At 49.3% G+C, this 14618-nt stretch overlaps 1 protein-coding gene across 2 annotated transcripts; it reads left to right on the top strand.

Annotated features, from left to right (window-relative positions):
* Positions 1 to 1710: 1710 nt before the first annotated feature.
* ADM (adrenomedullin) lies at positions 1711 to 5799 on the top strand. 2 transcript variants are annotated; one of them, XM_038764557.1, is made up of 5 exons: positions 1711 to 1815; positions 2189 to 2306; positions 2530 to 2685; positions 4267 to 4758; positions 4867 to 5799. In XM_038764557.1, exons 2-5 carry the CDS (start codon positions 2209 to 2211, stop codon positions 5276 to 5278), a joined length of 1158 nt encoding a protein of 385 aa, XP_038620485.1. In that variant the 5' UTR covers positions 1711 to 1815; positions 2189 to 2208; the 3' UTR covers positions 5279 to 5799. The 2 variants fall into 2 exon arrangements, with proteins under 2 accessions (XP_038620485.1, XP_038620484.1); XM_038764556.1 differs by having other exon boundaries at positions 4267 to 5799.
* The last annotated feature ends 8819 nt before the right edge of the window (positions 5800 to 14618 follow it).

Raw genomic sequence — 14618 nt, 5'->3', positions numbered from 1 at the left:
AGGTTGTCCCACATGGGGCTCACAGTCTTAAACCCCATTTTACAGATGAGGTAACTGAGACACAGAGAAGTTGTGGCTTACCCAAGGTCACACAGCAGACAAGCGGCGGAGCACCCAGATCCCTTAGAACCCCGGGCAGCCACGACCCTTCTTGATCCTCCAGAGGCTGCAACATGGGCCAGACCCCACTCCAATCGATCAATTAATTGTATTTATTGAGCGCTTACTGTGTGCAGAGCACTGTACTAAGCGCTTGGGAGAGTACACTCCCAGCGAAAAGCAGAGTGGTTCAGTGGAAAGAGCACGGACTTTGAGTCAGAGATCATGGGTTCAAATCCTGGCTCCGCCAATTGTCAGCTGTGTGACTTCGGGCAAGTCACTTAACTTCTCTGTGCCTCAGTGACCTCATCTGTAAAATGGAGATGAAGACTGTGAGCCCCCCCCATGGGACAACCTGATCACCTTGTAACCTCCCCAGCGCTTAGAACAGTGCTTCGCACATGGCTTATGCCATTATTATTATTCTCTAAGTGGCCTAGTGGAGAGAGCACGAGCTCGGGAGTCAGAAGGACCTGGGTTCTAATCCCCGCTCTGCCAACTGCTTGCTGTATGATCTTTGGGCAAATCACATCACTTCTCCGTGCCTCAGTTTCTCCAACTGTAAAATGGGGATATCTCTTCTCCCTCCTTCATTCATTCAATCGTATTTATTGAGCACTCACTGTGTGCGGGGCACTGTACTCCTTCTTAGACTAGAAGCCCCATGCAGGACACGGACTGTGTCCCACATAATTAATTTGTACCTATCCCAGCGCTTGGACAGGGTTTGACATTTAGAAAGCGCTGGGCACATTCCATAAAAAAAATGTAACAGAATTGGTAATAATACTGATGATGGTATTTGTCAGGCGCTTACTATGTGATAAGCATTGTTACCATTCCCTGCCCATAACGATCTTACAGTTTAATTCCAATGGGTCCTTACCCTGCGGCTGGCTCGGTATCTAGGTGACCTCCAGGCCCCCAAATCTGGAATGAGCCGAGACCTCGAGTGGGAATCTCGGATTTGAGCCTGCATACAGGGACAAGGACACCCTTGCCACAACGTGTTTTTTGTTGTTGTTGTCATTGCTGTAGGTGCCCCTAAGGGTTACTGCCAGGCTCCCATTCTGTCTTAGTGGCAAGAGGACGTGGTTTCTGACCCCACCATCTGTCTTCTGTGTGACCTTGGGCGAGCCACTTAACTTCTCTGGGCCTCAGTGACCTCATCCGTAAAATGGAGATTAATAATAATAATAATGATAGTATTTGTTAAGCGCTTACTCTGTGCCAAGCCCTGTTTCAAGCGCTGGATGTGAACCTCACGTGGGACAACCTGATGACCTCGTATCTCATCCAGGGCCTAGAACAGTGCTAGGCACAAAGTGAGAGCTTAACAAATACCATCATTATTATTATCATTATTATGATGATGATGATTACCTTAATCCCGTTGGAGCGCGCTCTCCTTGCATTGAGGGTCCTCCGGCAGCAAATAGTTTGCTTGTGTGTGAGCGAGAGAGAGCGAGAAAGGAAAAGAGGGAAGGACCAAAAAAAAAAAAAAAGGGGGGGCATCGCAGCCAAGCACCGCCCAGTGCCTTTCCTATAAAAACTGGAGGGGAAGCGCAGGACACCCAGTGGTTTTCCTGACACAAGGAAAGACGTTCCTGGAGCCTTGTGACTCCTCGCCTTCAGACTTGGATATTGGGGATTGCTCTCGTCGAGGCGCGCCGCTCCTTAATCTTTCTTTCTCCATTGGATTATCATCCCCAGCAGGTAGGGATTTAAGCCTCGTGAAGCTGCAGCGGAGGAGGTAGCAGGAACGGGGAGGGAAATGGGAAGTCACTTGATCCCGGTGGATTCTTTTCAGCTCCTGCTTTGGAGGCTCAGTTTGAGGCTCCTGAGAATGTCCCCGGACAGGAGACTGGGGGGAAATGGGCCGGTTTAGCTGAATTCCCAATTTAAAAAAAAAATTCCCGGTGCCATTGAAAGGACCTGGAGGAGCGCGAAATGATTGTTCCCCTCCCCCCAGCCCCCCATCCTGCAGAGAAAAATCCTGCAAGAGTTGGTCAACAATCCCCGAAACTCAGGCCCCCGGGACGGAGCGGGAACGGTCTGGACGCTTAGGAATCTCTGCTCCCTCTTCCAGGATTCCGGATCGCCGCCGGGATGAGGCTGATGCCCATGGCCCTGGTCTACCTGGGCGCCCTTTCTTTCCTGGCAGTGGACTCTGCGCCCTTGGACGTGGCTTCGGAGTTCAGAAAGAAGTAAGTCCCAGACGGAAGACCCTCGGTGCGCCCCTGGACTCCCCCCCAAAAGAGACCCAACGCCCCTCCTCTCCGGGTCCGGGGGGAGAGGCCCCCCGTTATTTTAGGGCGTGCGCTCTCCCCAGCCCGCCCACCCCGGGGGGCGCGGACTCTTGGCCCCCCCCAGGGTGGCTTGTACTTAGGAACCTCCCTCCCCACCCCCTTCCCCTCTCCGACTTTCCAGATGGAACAAGTGGGCGTTGAACCGAAGGAAGCGGGAGCTGAGGGGGGCCACGAGCCCCTCGGTCGGGGCGATGGGTGAAGCAGCAGCGGCCCGGCCCTTGGAGACTTTCGTCCGCCCCCTGGACGTCAAGGGGTCCGGCCCGGGCCCACAGTCCAGGTAACCCTGCTCACAGCCCGGCCTGCCCCTTTCCCTTCCAGCCCTTTTTCATCCCAGCTCTTTGCGCCCCTTTCCATCCCATACGGGCGTGCCCCTTTTCATCCCAGCCCTTTGCGCCCCCTCATCCCAGCCCTTTGCGCCCCTCTCCATCCCAGCCCTTTGCGCCCCTTTCCATCCCATCCCGGTGCACCCCTTTTCATCCCAGCCCTTTGCGCCCCTCTCCATCCCATTGCACCCCTTTCCATCCCAGCCCTTTGCGCCCCTTTTTTTCATCCCGGCGCGCCCCTTTTCATCCAGCCCAGTGCGCCCCTCTCATCCCAGCCCTTTGCGCCCCTCTCCATCCCATCCCGGTGTGCCCCCTTTCATCCCAGCCCGTTACGCCCCTGTCATGCCAGCCCCCTTTGCGCCCCTTTTCATCCCATCCCGGCGCGCCCCCTTTCATCCAACCCGGTGCGCCCCTTTCATCCCAGCCCTTTGTGTCCCTTTTCATCCCATCCCGGCGCTCCCCCTTTCATCCAACCCGGTGCGCCCCTCTCCATCCCATCCCGGTGTGCCCATTTTTATCCCAGTCCGTTGCGCCCCTTTTTATCCCTTCCCGGCGCGCCCCTTTTCATCCAACTCGGTGCGCCCCTCTCATGCCAGACTTTTGCCCCCCCTTTTCATCCAACCCGGCGCGCCCCTCTCATCCCAGCCCTTTGCGCCCCTTTTCATCCCATCCCGGTGCGCCCCTCTCATGCCAGACTTTTGCGCCCCTTTTCATCCACCCCGGCGCGCCCCTCTCATCCCAGCCCTTTGCGCCCCTTTTCATCCCATCCCGGCGCGCCCCTTTTCATCCAACCCGGTGCGCCCCTCTCATCCCAGCCCTTTGCGCCCCTTTTCATCCAACCCGGCGCGCCCCTCTCATCCCAGCCCTTTGCGCCCCTTTTCATCCCATCCCGGCGCGCCCCTTTTCATCCAACCCGGCGCGCCCCTCTCATCCCAGCCCTTTGCGCCCCTTTTCATCCAACCCGGCGCGCCCCTTTTCATCCCATTCCGGCGCGCCCCTCTCATGCCAGCCCTTTGCGCCCCTTTTCATCCAACCCGGTGCGCCCCTCTCATCCCAGCCCTTTGCGCCCCTTTTCATCCCATCCCGGCGCGCCCCTCTCATCCCAGCCCTTTGCGCCCCTTTTCATCCCAGCCCTTTGCGCCCCCTTCCATCCAACCCGGTGCGCCCCTCTCCATCCCATCCCGGTGTGCCCCTTTTCGTCCCAGCCCGTTACGCCCCTCTCATCCCAGCCCTTTGCGCCCCTCTCCATCCCATCCCGGTGTGCCCCTTTTCATCCGAGCCCGTTACGCCCCTCTCCATCCCATCCCTTCGCGCCCCTTTCCATCCAGCCCGTTGCTCCCCTCTCCATCCCGGCCCGGTGCCCCCCGATTGCCGCTTCCCGGAGGTGTCGTCTCCCTCCCGGGGCTCGGTGGGCAGGGGGTGCGGGCTCCGCTTGCCACCAGGGACCCCCCCCCCCCCCCCCGCCCCCGGTTTTCTCCAGGCTGGGACGTTTTCCCTGGGATGTCCCGGCCTCTCACCCCGCCTTTCCCCCGCAGGAGCCCGGACGCCTCCCGCATCCGCGTCAAGCGCTACCGGCAGAGCATGAACGGGTTCCCGCACTTCCAGGGCCTGCGGCTGGGCTGCCGCTTCGGGACGTGCACGGTGCAGAAGCTGGCGCACCAGATCTACCAGCTGACCGACAAGGACAAGGATGACACCGCCCCCGCCAACAAGATCAGCCCCCAGGGCTACGGCCGCCGCCGCCGCCGCAGGAGCGCCCGGGCACCAGTGCAGCAGCACCGGCTGCAGGAGCCGCTACAGGAGGAGTTGCAGCTGCAGGAAGAGCGGCTGCAGCTGCAGGAGCCCCTCCAGGAGAAGCTGCATCTGAAGGAGCCCCTACGGGAGAAGTTGCAGCTGCAGGAAGAGCGGCTGCAGCTGCAGGAGCCCCTGCAGGAGAAGTTGCAGCTGCTGGAGCCCCTACAGGAGAAGCTGCATCAGAAGGAGCCCCTGCGGGAGAGGTTGCAGCTGCAGGAGCCCCTGCAGGAGACGTTGCAGCTGCAGGAGCCCCTGCAGGAGAAGTTGCAGCTGCAGGAACCCCTGCAGGAGAGATTGCATCTGCAGGAGCCCCTACAGGAGAAGTTGCATCCGCGGGAGAGGTTGCAGCTGCAGGAAGAGCGGCTGGAGCTGCAGGAGCCCCTACAGGAGAAGTCGCAGCTGCAGGAGCCCCTACAGGAGAAGTTGCAGCTTCAGGAGCCCCTACAGGAGAAGTTGCAGCTGCAGGAACCCCTGCAGGAGAGACTGCACCAGCAGGAGCCCCTACAGGAGAGGTTGCAGCTGCAGGAGGGGCGGCTGCAGCAGCAGGAGCCCCTACAGGAGAAGTTGCATCTGAATGAGCCCCTGCAGGAGAGGTTGCAGCTAAAGGAGGAGCGACAGCAGCTGCAAGAGTCCCTGCAGGAGAGGTTGCGGTTGCAGGAGAGGCTGCAGGGCACCGTCCCCTCTCCGATGTCGCTCCGATTGCGCGGGGATTTAGGGGGCGGGGGCGGCCCCCAGACTTTGGCCGAGGCATAAAAACCCGCCCTCGCCCGTGCGTGAACTGGGGCTCATCGGAGCTTTTTGGGGGTACCGGGATGAGGAGGGGGCCGCGGCCGACCCCAAGCCAAGGAGCAGCTGCCGCAGAGCAACCTAAAGCGCCCGGGATCCTGCCCCCCTCCACCTGGGGGGTCACCCACCCCCGAACCCCCTTTTCCCCCCCAAGCTGTGACCTGTGACCGACCCAAAGGGGCAAAGGCCGTGCCGAGGGCGCGGAAAGAGGAGACAGAGGAGGAGAAGAAAGGATCCTCTTCCCCGGGGAGGCCTGCAAAAGTTACCCGGGGCTCCCCAAAGCCCGGAGAACCGGCGCCTTGAGGGGACCCCCCCACCCCGAGGGGGCTAGCGAGTCGCATTATACTTGAACTTTTCAGAATCCAGAGAGGAAAAGTGCAATGGCCGAGTTTTAATTATACGTGTTGTACATACAGAGGTAACTATAACTATCAGATATTTAAGTTTTCTGTTGCTGTCTTTTTTGGGGGGGGGCTGGGGGGGGGACCTTGGAAAATAGAGTTATTTTTATACGTTATATATTGCATAAGGGCATTTTAAAGCTGTGTACCCCCCCCCCCCCACCTTTATTTTAATATCGTGAATGTCACAGGTTTGCCTGATTGTGATTTATCCCCTCTCGCATTTGCTGGGTGTGTGTTCATATGCGTTTAGGTGTGCGTATATGTGTGTTCGTGTGTGTGTGCGTGTGGGGGGTGTGAGTTGAGCCCTGGTGAAAGAAGAAAAAATCCTATATACTGTATTATCAATTGAAATGGATGATAAATGAAATAGTTAATAAACAGTTACGACAAGGAAGAGCTCGGGTCTGTTGTCTTTGGAGAGGGCTGGGACTTTTGGGAGGTGGGAGAGGGAAGGCTCTCTGGAATCCTCTTGTGGGCAGGCCTAGGTTTCTCAGCCCTTCCCCTCTGCACGTGTAATAATAATAATAAGGATGGTATTTAAGTGCTTACTATGTGCGAATCACTGTACTAAGCGCTGGGGGGAATACAAGGTGATCGGGTTGTCCCACGTGGGACTCAGAATCTTCATCCCCATTTTACAGATGAGGTCACTGAGGCCCAGAGAATAATAATGATGGCATTTAAGCGCTTACTATATGCAAAGCAGTGTTCTAAGCGTTGGGGGGATACAAGGTGATCAGGTTGCCCCATGTGGGGCTCGGTCATCATCCCCATTTTACAGATGAGGGAACTGAGGCCCAGAGAAGTTAAGTGACTTGCCCAAAGTCGCCCAGCTGACAAGAGGCAGTGCGAAGCGCTGTACAGTGCTTAGTACAGTGCTCTGCACATAGTAAGCGCTCAATAAATGCGATTGATGATGAAGCACTGTTCTACCCCAGAGGGCCACGAGTCTCATCCTCCCAGGCCTCGTCCTTAGAGAAGCAGCGTGGCTCAGCGGAAAGAGCCCAGGCTTGGGAGTCAGAGGTCATGGGTTCTAATCATGACTCTGCCACTTGTCTGCTGTGTGACTTTGGGCAAGTCACTTCTCTGAGCCTCAGTTACCTCATCTGTAAAATGCGGACCAAAACAAAGCCCCACATGGGACAACCTGATCGCCTTGCATTCCCCTCCCAGCACTTTTAGGACAGTGTTTTGCACATAGTATGCGCTTAAATGCTATTATTATTATTATTATCCTTCACACTTCCCGGCCATCTCAACGCTCTCCCCGATCCTCCTCCGCCCTGAAATCTGGCTCGGTTGGAGGGCCGGGAATTTGTAGGTCAGGGACCCATTCGGAAGCCCACCAAGGCCAAGCCTGCACTTAGCTACCTCGCCGCAGCAGGCTGCCGTCCATCACGGGAGACAATGCGCCTTTGCACGCTTCACCGTTGCGCAACGGAGCCCCAGATTTATGTTCCCAGCTCTCCCAAACACCAAAACATGGGAGGGGAAGGAGAGGACGCCAGGGACAAATAGCCTGCCCTCTTGCAAAGGTTCTCTAAAAAGGAGCATTTTTCCCTGGGCCGCTCTTCGGGTCAAAATTAAACCATCACCGGGAGTCACCGGGCAGAAGATCTCAGCGTGGCTCAGTGGAAAGAGCCCCGGCTTGGGAGTCAGAGGCTGTGGGTTCAAATCCCCACTCTGCCACTTGTCAGTTGTGTGACGTTGGGTAAGTCACTTCACTTCTCTGGGCCTCAGTTCCCTCATCTGTAAAATGGGGATGAATCAATCAATCAATCAATTGTATTTATTGAGCGCTTACTATGTGCAGAGCACTGTACTAAGCGCTTGGGAAGTACAAATTGGCAACACATAGAGACAGTCCCTACCCAACAGCGGGCTCACAGTCTAAAAGGGGGAGACAGAGAACAGAACCAAACATACCAACAAAATAAAATAAATAGGATAGAAATGTACAAGTGGATGAAGACTGTGAGCCCCACGGGGGACAACCTGATTACCTTGTATTTCTCCCAAGGCTTAGAACAGTGCTTGGCACATAGTAAGCGCTTAGCAAATACCGTCATCATCATCATCTGGAAACTGCAGATGGGGAACACGCTGTTGAAGTAGCACGGAGCAGTGGCTATATTACAGGCTTGGGAGTCAGAAGGTCATGGGTTCTAATTTCAGCTCTGCCACTTGTCTGCTGTCCCTCTTTAGACTCTAAGACCATGTGTCTCTCTTTATGGCTGTATAGTACTTTCCATGCGCAAAGCACAGTGCTATGCACACAGTAAGGGCTCAATAAATACGATTGAATAATAATAATAATAATAATGGCATTTAAGCTCTTACTATGTTCTAAGCGCTGGGGGAGATACAAGGTGATCAAGTTGTCCCGCATGGGGCCCACAGTCATCACCCCCATTTTACAGATGAGGTAACTGAGACTCCGAGAAGTTAAGCGACTTGCCCAGGGTCACACAGCAGACATGTGGCGGAGCCGGGATTCGAACCCACGACCTCTGACTCCAAAGCCCGTGCTCTTTCCACTGAGCCATGCTGCTTCTCTAATGAATGTGCGACCTTGTCACTTCACTTCCCTGGGCCTCAGCTCCTTCATCTGTAAAGTGGGGATGAAGACTGTGAGCGCTATGCGGGACAGGGACTGTGTCCAACCCCATTTGCTTGTATCCACCCCAGCGCTTAGTACAGAGCCTGCCCCCCAATAAGCGCTGAACAAATACCGTAATTGTTATTGTTATTAATAGGTGCCCAGTGCTTAGAACAATGCTTGGCACATAGTAAGCGAAGCAGCATGGCTCGGTGGAAAGAGCACTGGCTTGGGAGTCGGAGGACTTGAGTTCTATTCCTGACCCCACCACTTCTCTGCTCTGTGATCTTGGGGAAGTCACCCAACTTCCCTGTGCCTCAGTAACCTCATCTGTAAAATGGGGATTAAACTGTGAGCCTCACGTGGAACAACCTGATTACCTTATATCTATCCCAGCGCTTAGAACAGTGCTCGGCACTTAGTAACCGCTCAACGAATACCACAGTTATTATTATTAACAAATATCATTTATTGAAATTTAGGGGTCACCCCAAATCTGATAACTACTCTTTATTTCTGCCTCCCGTACTTACAGTTTCTGACATTAGTTATGGGTGTGGGGATTTTAAAGCTTGAATCAATCAGCTTTGCAAATGGCCGCTTACCTACTCACTTGGCAAGGGGGTAGAAAAAGCTGCTAATTTCCTTTCATTAGTCTTATTTAAAAAGGGTGGTGAGGAGGAGCTGGTAAAAAAAAAAAAACATTGTGTAGCTGGTGAATTCTTGCACTGGGATTTTCACTCTTTACTCACCCCACCCTAAGGCCCACAGCAGCGCGGCTCAGTGGAAAAGAACCCGGGCTTTGGAGTCAGAGGTCATGGGTTCAAATGCCGACCCCGCCACTTGTCAGCTGTGTGGCTTGGGGAAGTCACTTCACTTCTCTGGGCCTCAGTTCCCTCATCTGTAAAATGGGGACGAAGACTGTGAGCCCCATGTGGGACAACCTGATAACCTTGTATCTTCCCCAGCGTTTAGAACAGTGCTTTGCACATAGTAAGCGCTTAACAAATACCATCATTATTATTATTATTCTCTGGGCCTCGGTGACCTCATCTGTAAAATGGGGATGAAGACTGTGAGCCCCCCCTGTGGGACAACCTGATCAGCTTGTAACCTCCCAGCGCTTAGAACAGTGCCTTGCAAATAGTAAGCGCTTAACAAATACCATCATTATTATTATTATCCTCTGGGCCTCGGTGACCTCATCTGTAAAATGGGGATGAAGACTGTGAGCCCCATGTGGGACAACCTGATAACCTTGTATCTTCCCCAGCATTTAGAACAGTGCTTTGCACATAGTAAGCGCTTAACAAATACCATCATTATTATTATTATCCTCTGGGCCTCGGTGACCTCATCTGTAAAATGGAGATGAAGACTGTGAGCCCCATGTGGGACAACCTGATAACCTTGTATCTTCCCCAGCGTTTAGAACAGTGCTTTGCACATAGTAAGCGCTTAACAAATACCATCATTATTATTATTATTCTCTGGGCCTCGGTGACCTCATCTGTAAAATGGGGATGAAGACTGTGAGCCCCATGTGGGACAACCTGATAACCTTGTATCTTCCCCAGCGTTTAGAACAGTGCTTTGCACGTAGTAAGAGCTTAACAAATACCATCATTATTATTATTATTCTCTGGGCCTCGGTGACCTCATCTGTAAAATGGGGATGAAGACTGTGAGCACCCCGTGGGACAACCTGATCATCTTGGAACCTCCCCAGCGCTTAGAACAATGCTTTGCACATAGTAAGCGCTTAATAAATACCATCATTATTATTATTATCCTCTGGGCCTTGGTGACCTCATCTGTAAAATGGGGATGAAGACTGTGAGCCCCCTGTGGGACAACCTGATTAGCTTGTAACCTCCCAGCGCTTAGAACAGTGCCTTGCACATAGTAAGCGCTTAATAAATACCATCATTATTATTATTATCCTCTGGGCCTTGGTGACCTCATCTGTAAAATGGGGATGAAGACTGTGAGCCCCCTGTGGGACAACCTGATTAGGTTGTAACCTCCCCAGCGCTTAGAACAGTGCTTTGCACATAGTAAGCGCTTAATAAATGCTATTATTATTAGTAGTATTAGTATTAGTATTAGTATTAGTATTATCCAGGCGAAAACAGGGCCGAGGTTATTGGGCGGGGCTCGGGCGCCACCTCCGGGCGGCGGGAGGAACTGCGCGGCCCTCCTGTCATGCGCTACGTGCCGTTTAATGAATCCTCATACGTGGGAGTGAGCACACAACTTCTTTAATTAAAAGAAGGGGAAAAAAAAAAGTTTCCGGATACCAACCGAGGCCGACTTTAACCGTTTTTTTTTTTCTCTTCAAATTCCTCCTCTTCGGCAGCTGTCTGCTCAGGGTCAGAGTAACTCTGGCCAAGCACACACACACTACTGAGGGTGCAGGGGCTGGCTGGGTGGGAGAGAAAAAGAATAATGATGGCATTTATCAATAATAATAAAAATAATGGCATTTATTAAGCGCTTACTATGTGCAAAGCACTGTTCTGAGCGCTGAATAATAATGGCATTTATTAAGCACTTCCTGTGTGTCAGGCACAGTACTATTATTATTACTAAGTGCTGGGCTGGATACAAGCATACCAGGTTGGACACAGTCACTGTCCCACATAATAATAATAATAATCATGGCATTTATTAAGCGCTTACTATGTGCAAAGCACTGTTCTGAGTGCTGAATAATAATGGCATTTATTAAGCACTTCCTGTGTGTCAGGCACAGTACTATTATTATTACTAAGTGCTGGGCTGGATACAAGCATACCAGGTTGGACACAGTCACTGTCCCACATAATAATAATAATAATCATGGCATTTATTAAGCGCTTACTATGTGCAAAGCACTGTTCTGAGCGCTGAATAATAATGGCATTTATTAAGCACTTACTGTGTGTCAGGCACAGTACTATTATTATTATTATCATTATTATTATTACTAAGTGCTGGGCTGGATACAAGCATATCAGGTTGGACACAGTCACTGTCCCACATAATAATAATAATAATCATGGCATTTATTAAGCGCTTACTATGTGCAAAGCACTGTTCTGAGCGCTGAATAATAATGGCATTTATTAAGCACTTCCTGTGTGTCAGGCACAGTACTATTATTATTATTATTACTAAGTGCTGGGCTGGATACAAGCATATCAGGTTGGACACAGTCACTGTCCCACATAATAATAATAATAATCATGGCATTTATTAAGCGCTTACTATGTGCAAAGCACTGTTCTGAGCGCTGAATAATAATGGCATTTATTAAGCACTTACTGTGTGTCAGGCACAGTACTATTATTATTATTATCATTATTATTATTACTAAGTGCTGGGCTGGATACAAGCATATCAGGTTGGACACAGTCACTGTCCCACATAATAATAATAATAATGATGGCATTTATTAAGCGCTTACTATGTGCAAAGCACTGTTCTGAGCGCTGAATAATAATGGCATTTATTAAGCACTTACTGTGTGTCAGGCACAGTACTATTATTATTATTATTATTATCATTATTATTATTACTAAGTGCTGGGCTGCATACAAGCATATCAGGTTGGACACAGTCACTGTCCCACATAATAATAATAATAATCATGGCATTTATTAAGCACTTACTATGTGCAAAGCACTGTTCTGAGCGCTGAATAATAATGGCATTTATTAAGCACTTACTGTGTGTCAGGCACAGTACTATTATTATTATTATCATTATTATTACTAAGTGCTGGGCTGGATACAAGCATATCAGGTTGGACACAGTCACTGTCCCACATAATAATAATAATAATCATGGCATTTATTAAGCACTTACTATGTGCAAAGCACTGTTCTGAGCGCTGAATAATAATGGCATTTATTAAGCACTTACTGTGTGTCAGGCACAGTACTATTATTATCATTATTATTATTACTTAGTGCTGGGCTGGATACAAGCATATAAGGTTAGACACAGTCACTGTCCTACTTAATAATAATAATAATCATGGAATTTATTAAGCGCTTATTATGTGCAAAGCACTGTTCTAAGTGCTGAATAATAATGGCATTTATTAAGCACTTACTGTGTGTCAGGCACAGTACTATTATTATCATTATTATCATTATTATTATTACTAAGTGCTGGGCTGGATACAAGCATATCAGGTTGGACACAGTCACAGTCCCACATAATAATAATAATAATCATGGCATTTATTAAGCACTTACTATGTGCAAAGCACTGTTCTGAGCGCTGAATAATAATGGCATTTATTAAGCACTTCCTGTGTGTCAGGCACAGTACTATTATTATTATTATCATTATTATTATTACTGAGTGCTGGACTGGATACAAGCATATCAGGTTGGACACAGTCACTGTCCCACATGATAATAATAATAATAATGGCATTTATTAAGCGCTTATTATGTGCAAAGCACTGTTCTGAGCGCTGAATATAATGGCATTTATTAAGCACTTACTGTGTGTCAGGCACAGTACTATCATTATTATTATTATCATTATTATTATTACTAAGTGCTGGGCTGGATACAAGCATATCAGGTTGGACACAGTCACTGTCACACATAATAATAATAATAATCATGGCATTTATTAAGCGCTTATTATGTGCAAAGCACTGTTCTAAGCGTTGAATAATAATGACATTTATTAAGCACTTACTGTGTGTCAGGCACAGTATTATTATTATTATTATTATTATTATCATTATTATTATTACTAAGTGCTGGGCTGAATACAAGCATATCAGGTTGGACACAGTCACTGTCCCACATAATAATAATAATAGTCATGGCATTTATTAAGCACTTATTATGTGCAAAGCACTGTTCTAAGCGCTGAATAATAATGACATTTATTAAGCACTTCCTGTGTGTCAGGCACAGTACTATTATTATTATTATCATTATTATTATTACTAAGTGCTGGGCTGGATACAAGCATATCAGGTTGGACACAGTCACTGTCCCACATAATAATAATAATAATCATGGCATTTATTAAGCGCTTATTATGTGCAAAGCACTGTTCTGAGCGCTGAATAATAATGGCATTTATTAAGCACTTACTGTGTGTCAGGCACAGTACTGTCATTATTATTATTATTATCATTATTATTATTACTAAGTGCTGGGCTGGATACAAGCATATCAGGTTGGACACAGTCACAGTCCCACATAATAATAATAATCATCATGGCATTTATTAAGCACTTACTATGTGCAAAGCACTGTTCTAAGTGCTGAATAATAATGGCATTTATTAAGCACTTCCTGTGTGTCAGGCACAGTACTATTATTATTATTATTACTAAGTGCTGGGCTGAATACAAGCATATCAGGTTGGACACAGTCACTGTCCCACATAATAATAATAATAGTCATGGCATTTATTAAGCACTTATTATGTGCAAAGCACTGTTCTAAGCGCTGAATAATAATGACATTTATTAAGCACTTCCTGTGTGTCAGGCACAGTACTATTATTAGTATTATCATTATTATTATTACTAAGTGCTGGGCTGGATACAAGCATATCAGGTTGGACACAGTCACTGTCCCACATAATAATAATAATAATGATGGCATTTATTAAGCGCTTATTATGTGCAAAGCACTGTTCTAAGCACTGGGGAGTTTACAAGGTGATCAGGTTGTCCCACAGGGGGCTCACAGTCTTCATCCCCATTTTACAGATGAGGTCACTGAGGCCCAGAGAAGTGAAGTGGCTTTCCCAAGGTCACACAGCAGCGCTTACTATGTGCAAAGCACTGTTCTAAGCGCTGGGTCACCAGGAAGGGGTGCAGAGGGAGATTGGAAGACTGCAGTGTTAGAAAAAAAACCCACCTCCCTTGGGTTTTTCAGCTTCTGCCTGTTCACCAAGTTTTTTGGGGAGGGCGGGCAGTGAAAGCAGGACACTTTGTTTTGTTAGTTTTTGTTTTGTTTTGTTTTGTTATTTTGTTAGTATGTTTGGTTTTGTTCTCCGTCTCCCCCTTTTAGACTGTGAGCCCACTGTTGGGTAGGGACTGTCTCTAGATGTTGCCAATTTGTACTTCCCAAGTGCTTAGTCCAGTGCTCTGCACATAGTAAGCGCTCAATAAGTACGATTGATGATGATGATGATGACACCAAGTTTTCATTGTGCAACTCGTCAGTGGGGGTGGGAAGAAAGAAGAGGGGGTAAGGAGAGGTGGAAGGGGTGGAGATTGACCTGATGTCTCTTCTTGGTATTTCTGAGTCCTTGACCGAACTGTACTGCTGAGTAA

This window comes from Tachyglossus aculeatus, chromosome 22 (genome assembly GCF_015852505.1).
Source record: "Tachyglossus aculeatus isolate mTacAcu1 chromosome 22, mTacAcu1.pri, whole genome shotgun sequence".
Classification (NCBI taxonomy): domain Eukaryota; kingdom Metazoa; phylum Chordata; class Mammalia; order Monotremata; family Tachyglossidae; genus Tachyglossus; species Tachyglossus aculeatus.
This window is presented reverse-complemented; position numbering and strand designations above follow the sequence as displayed.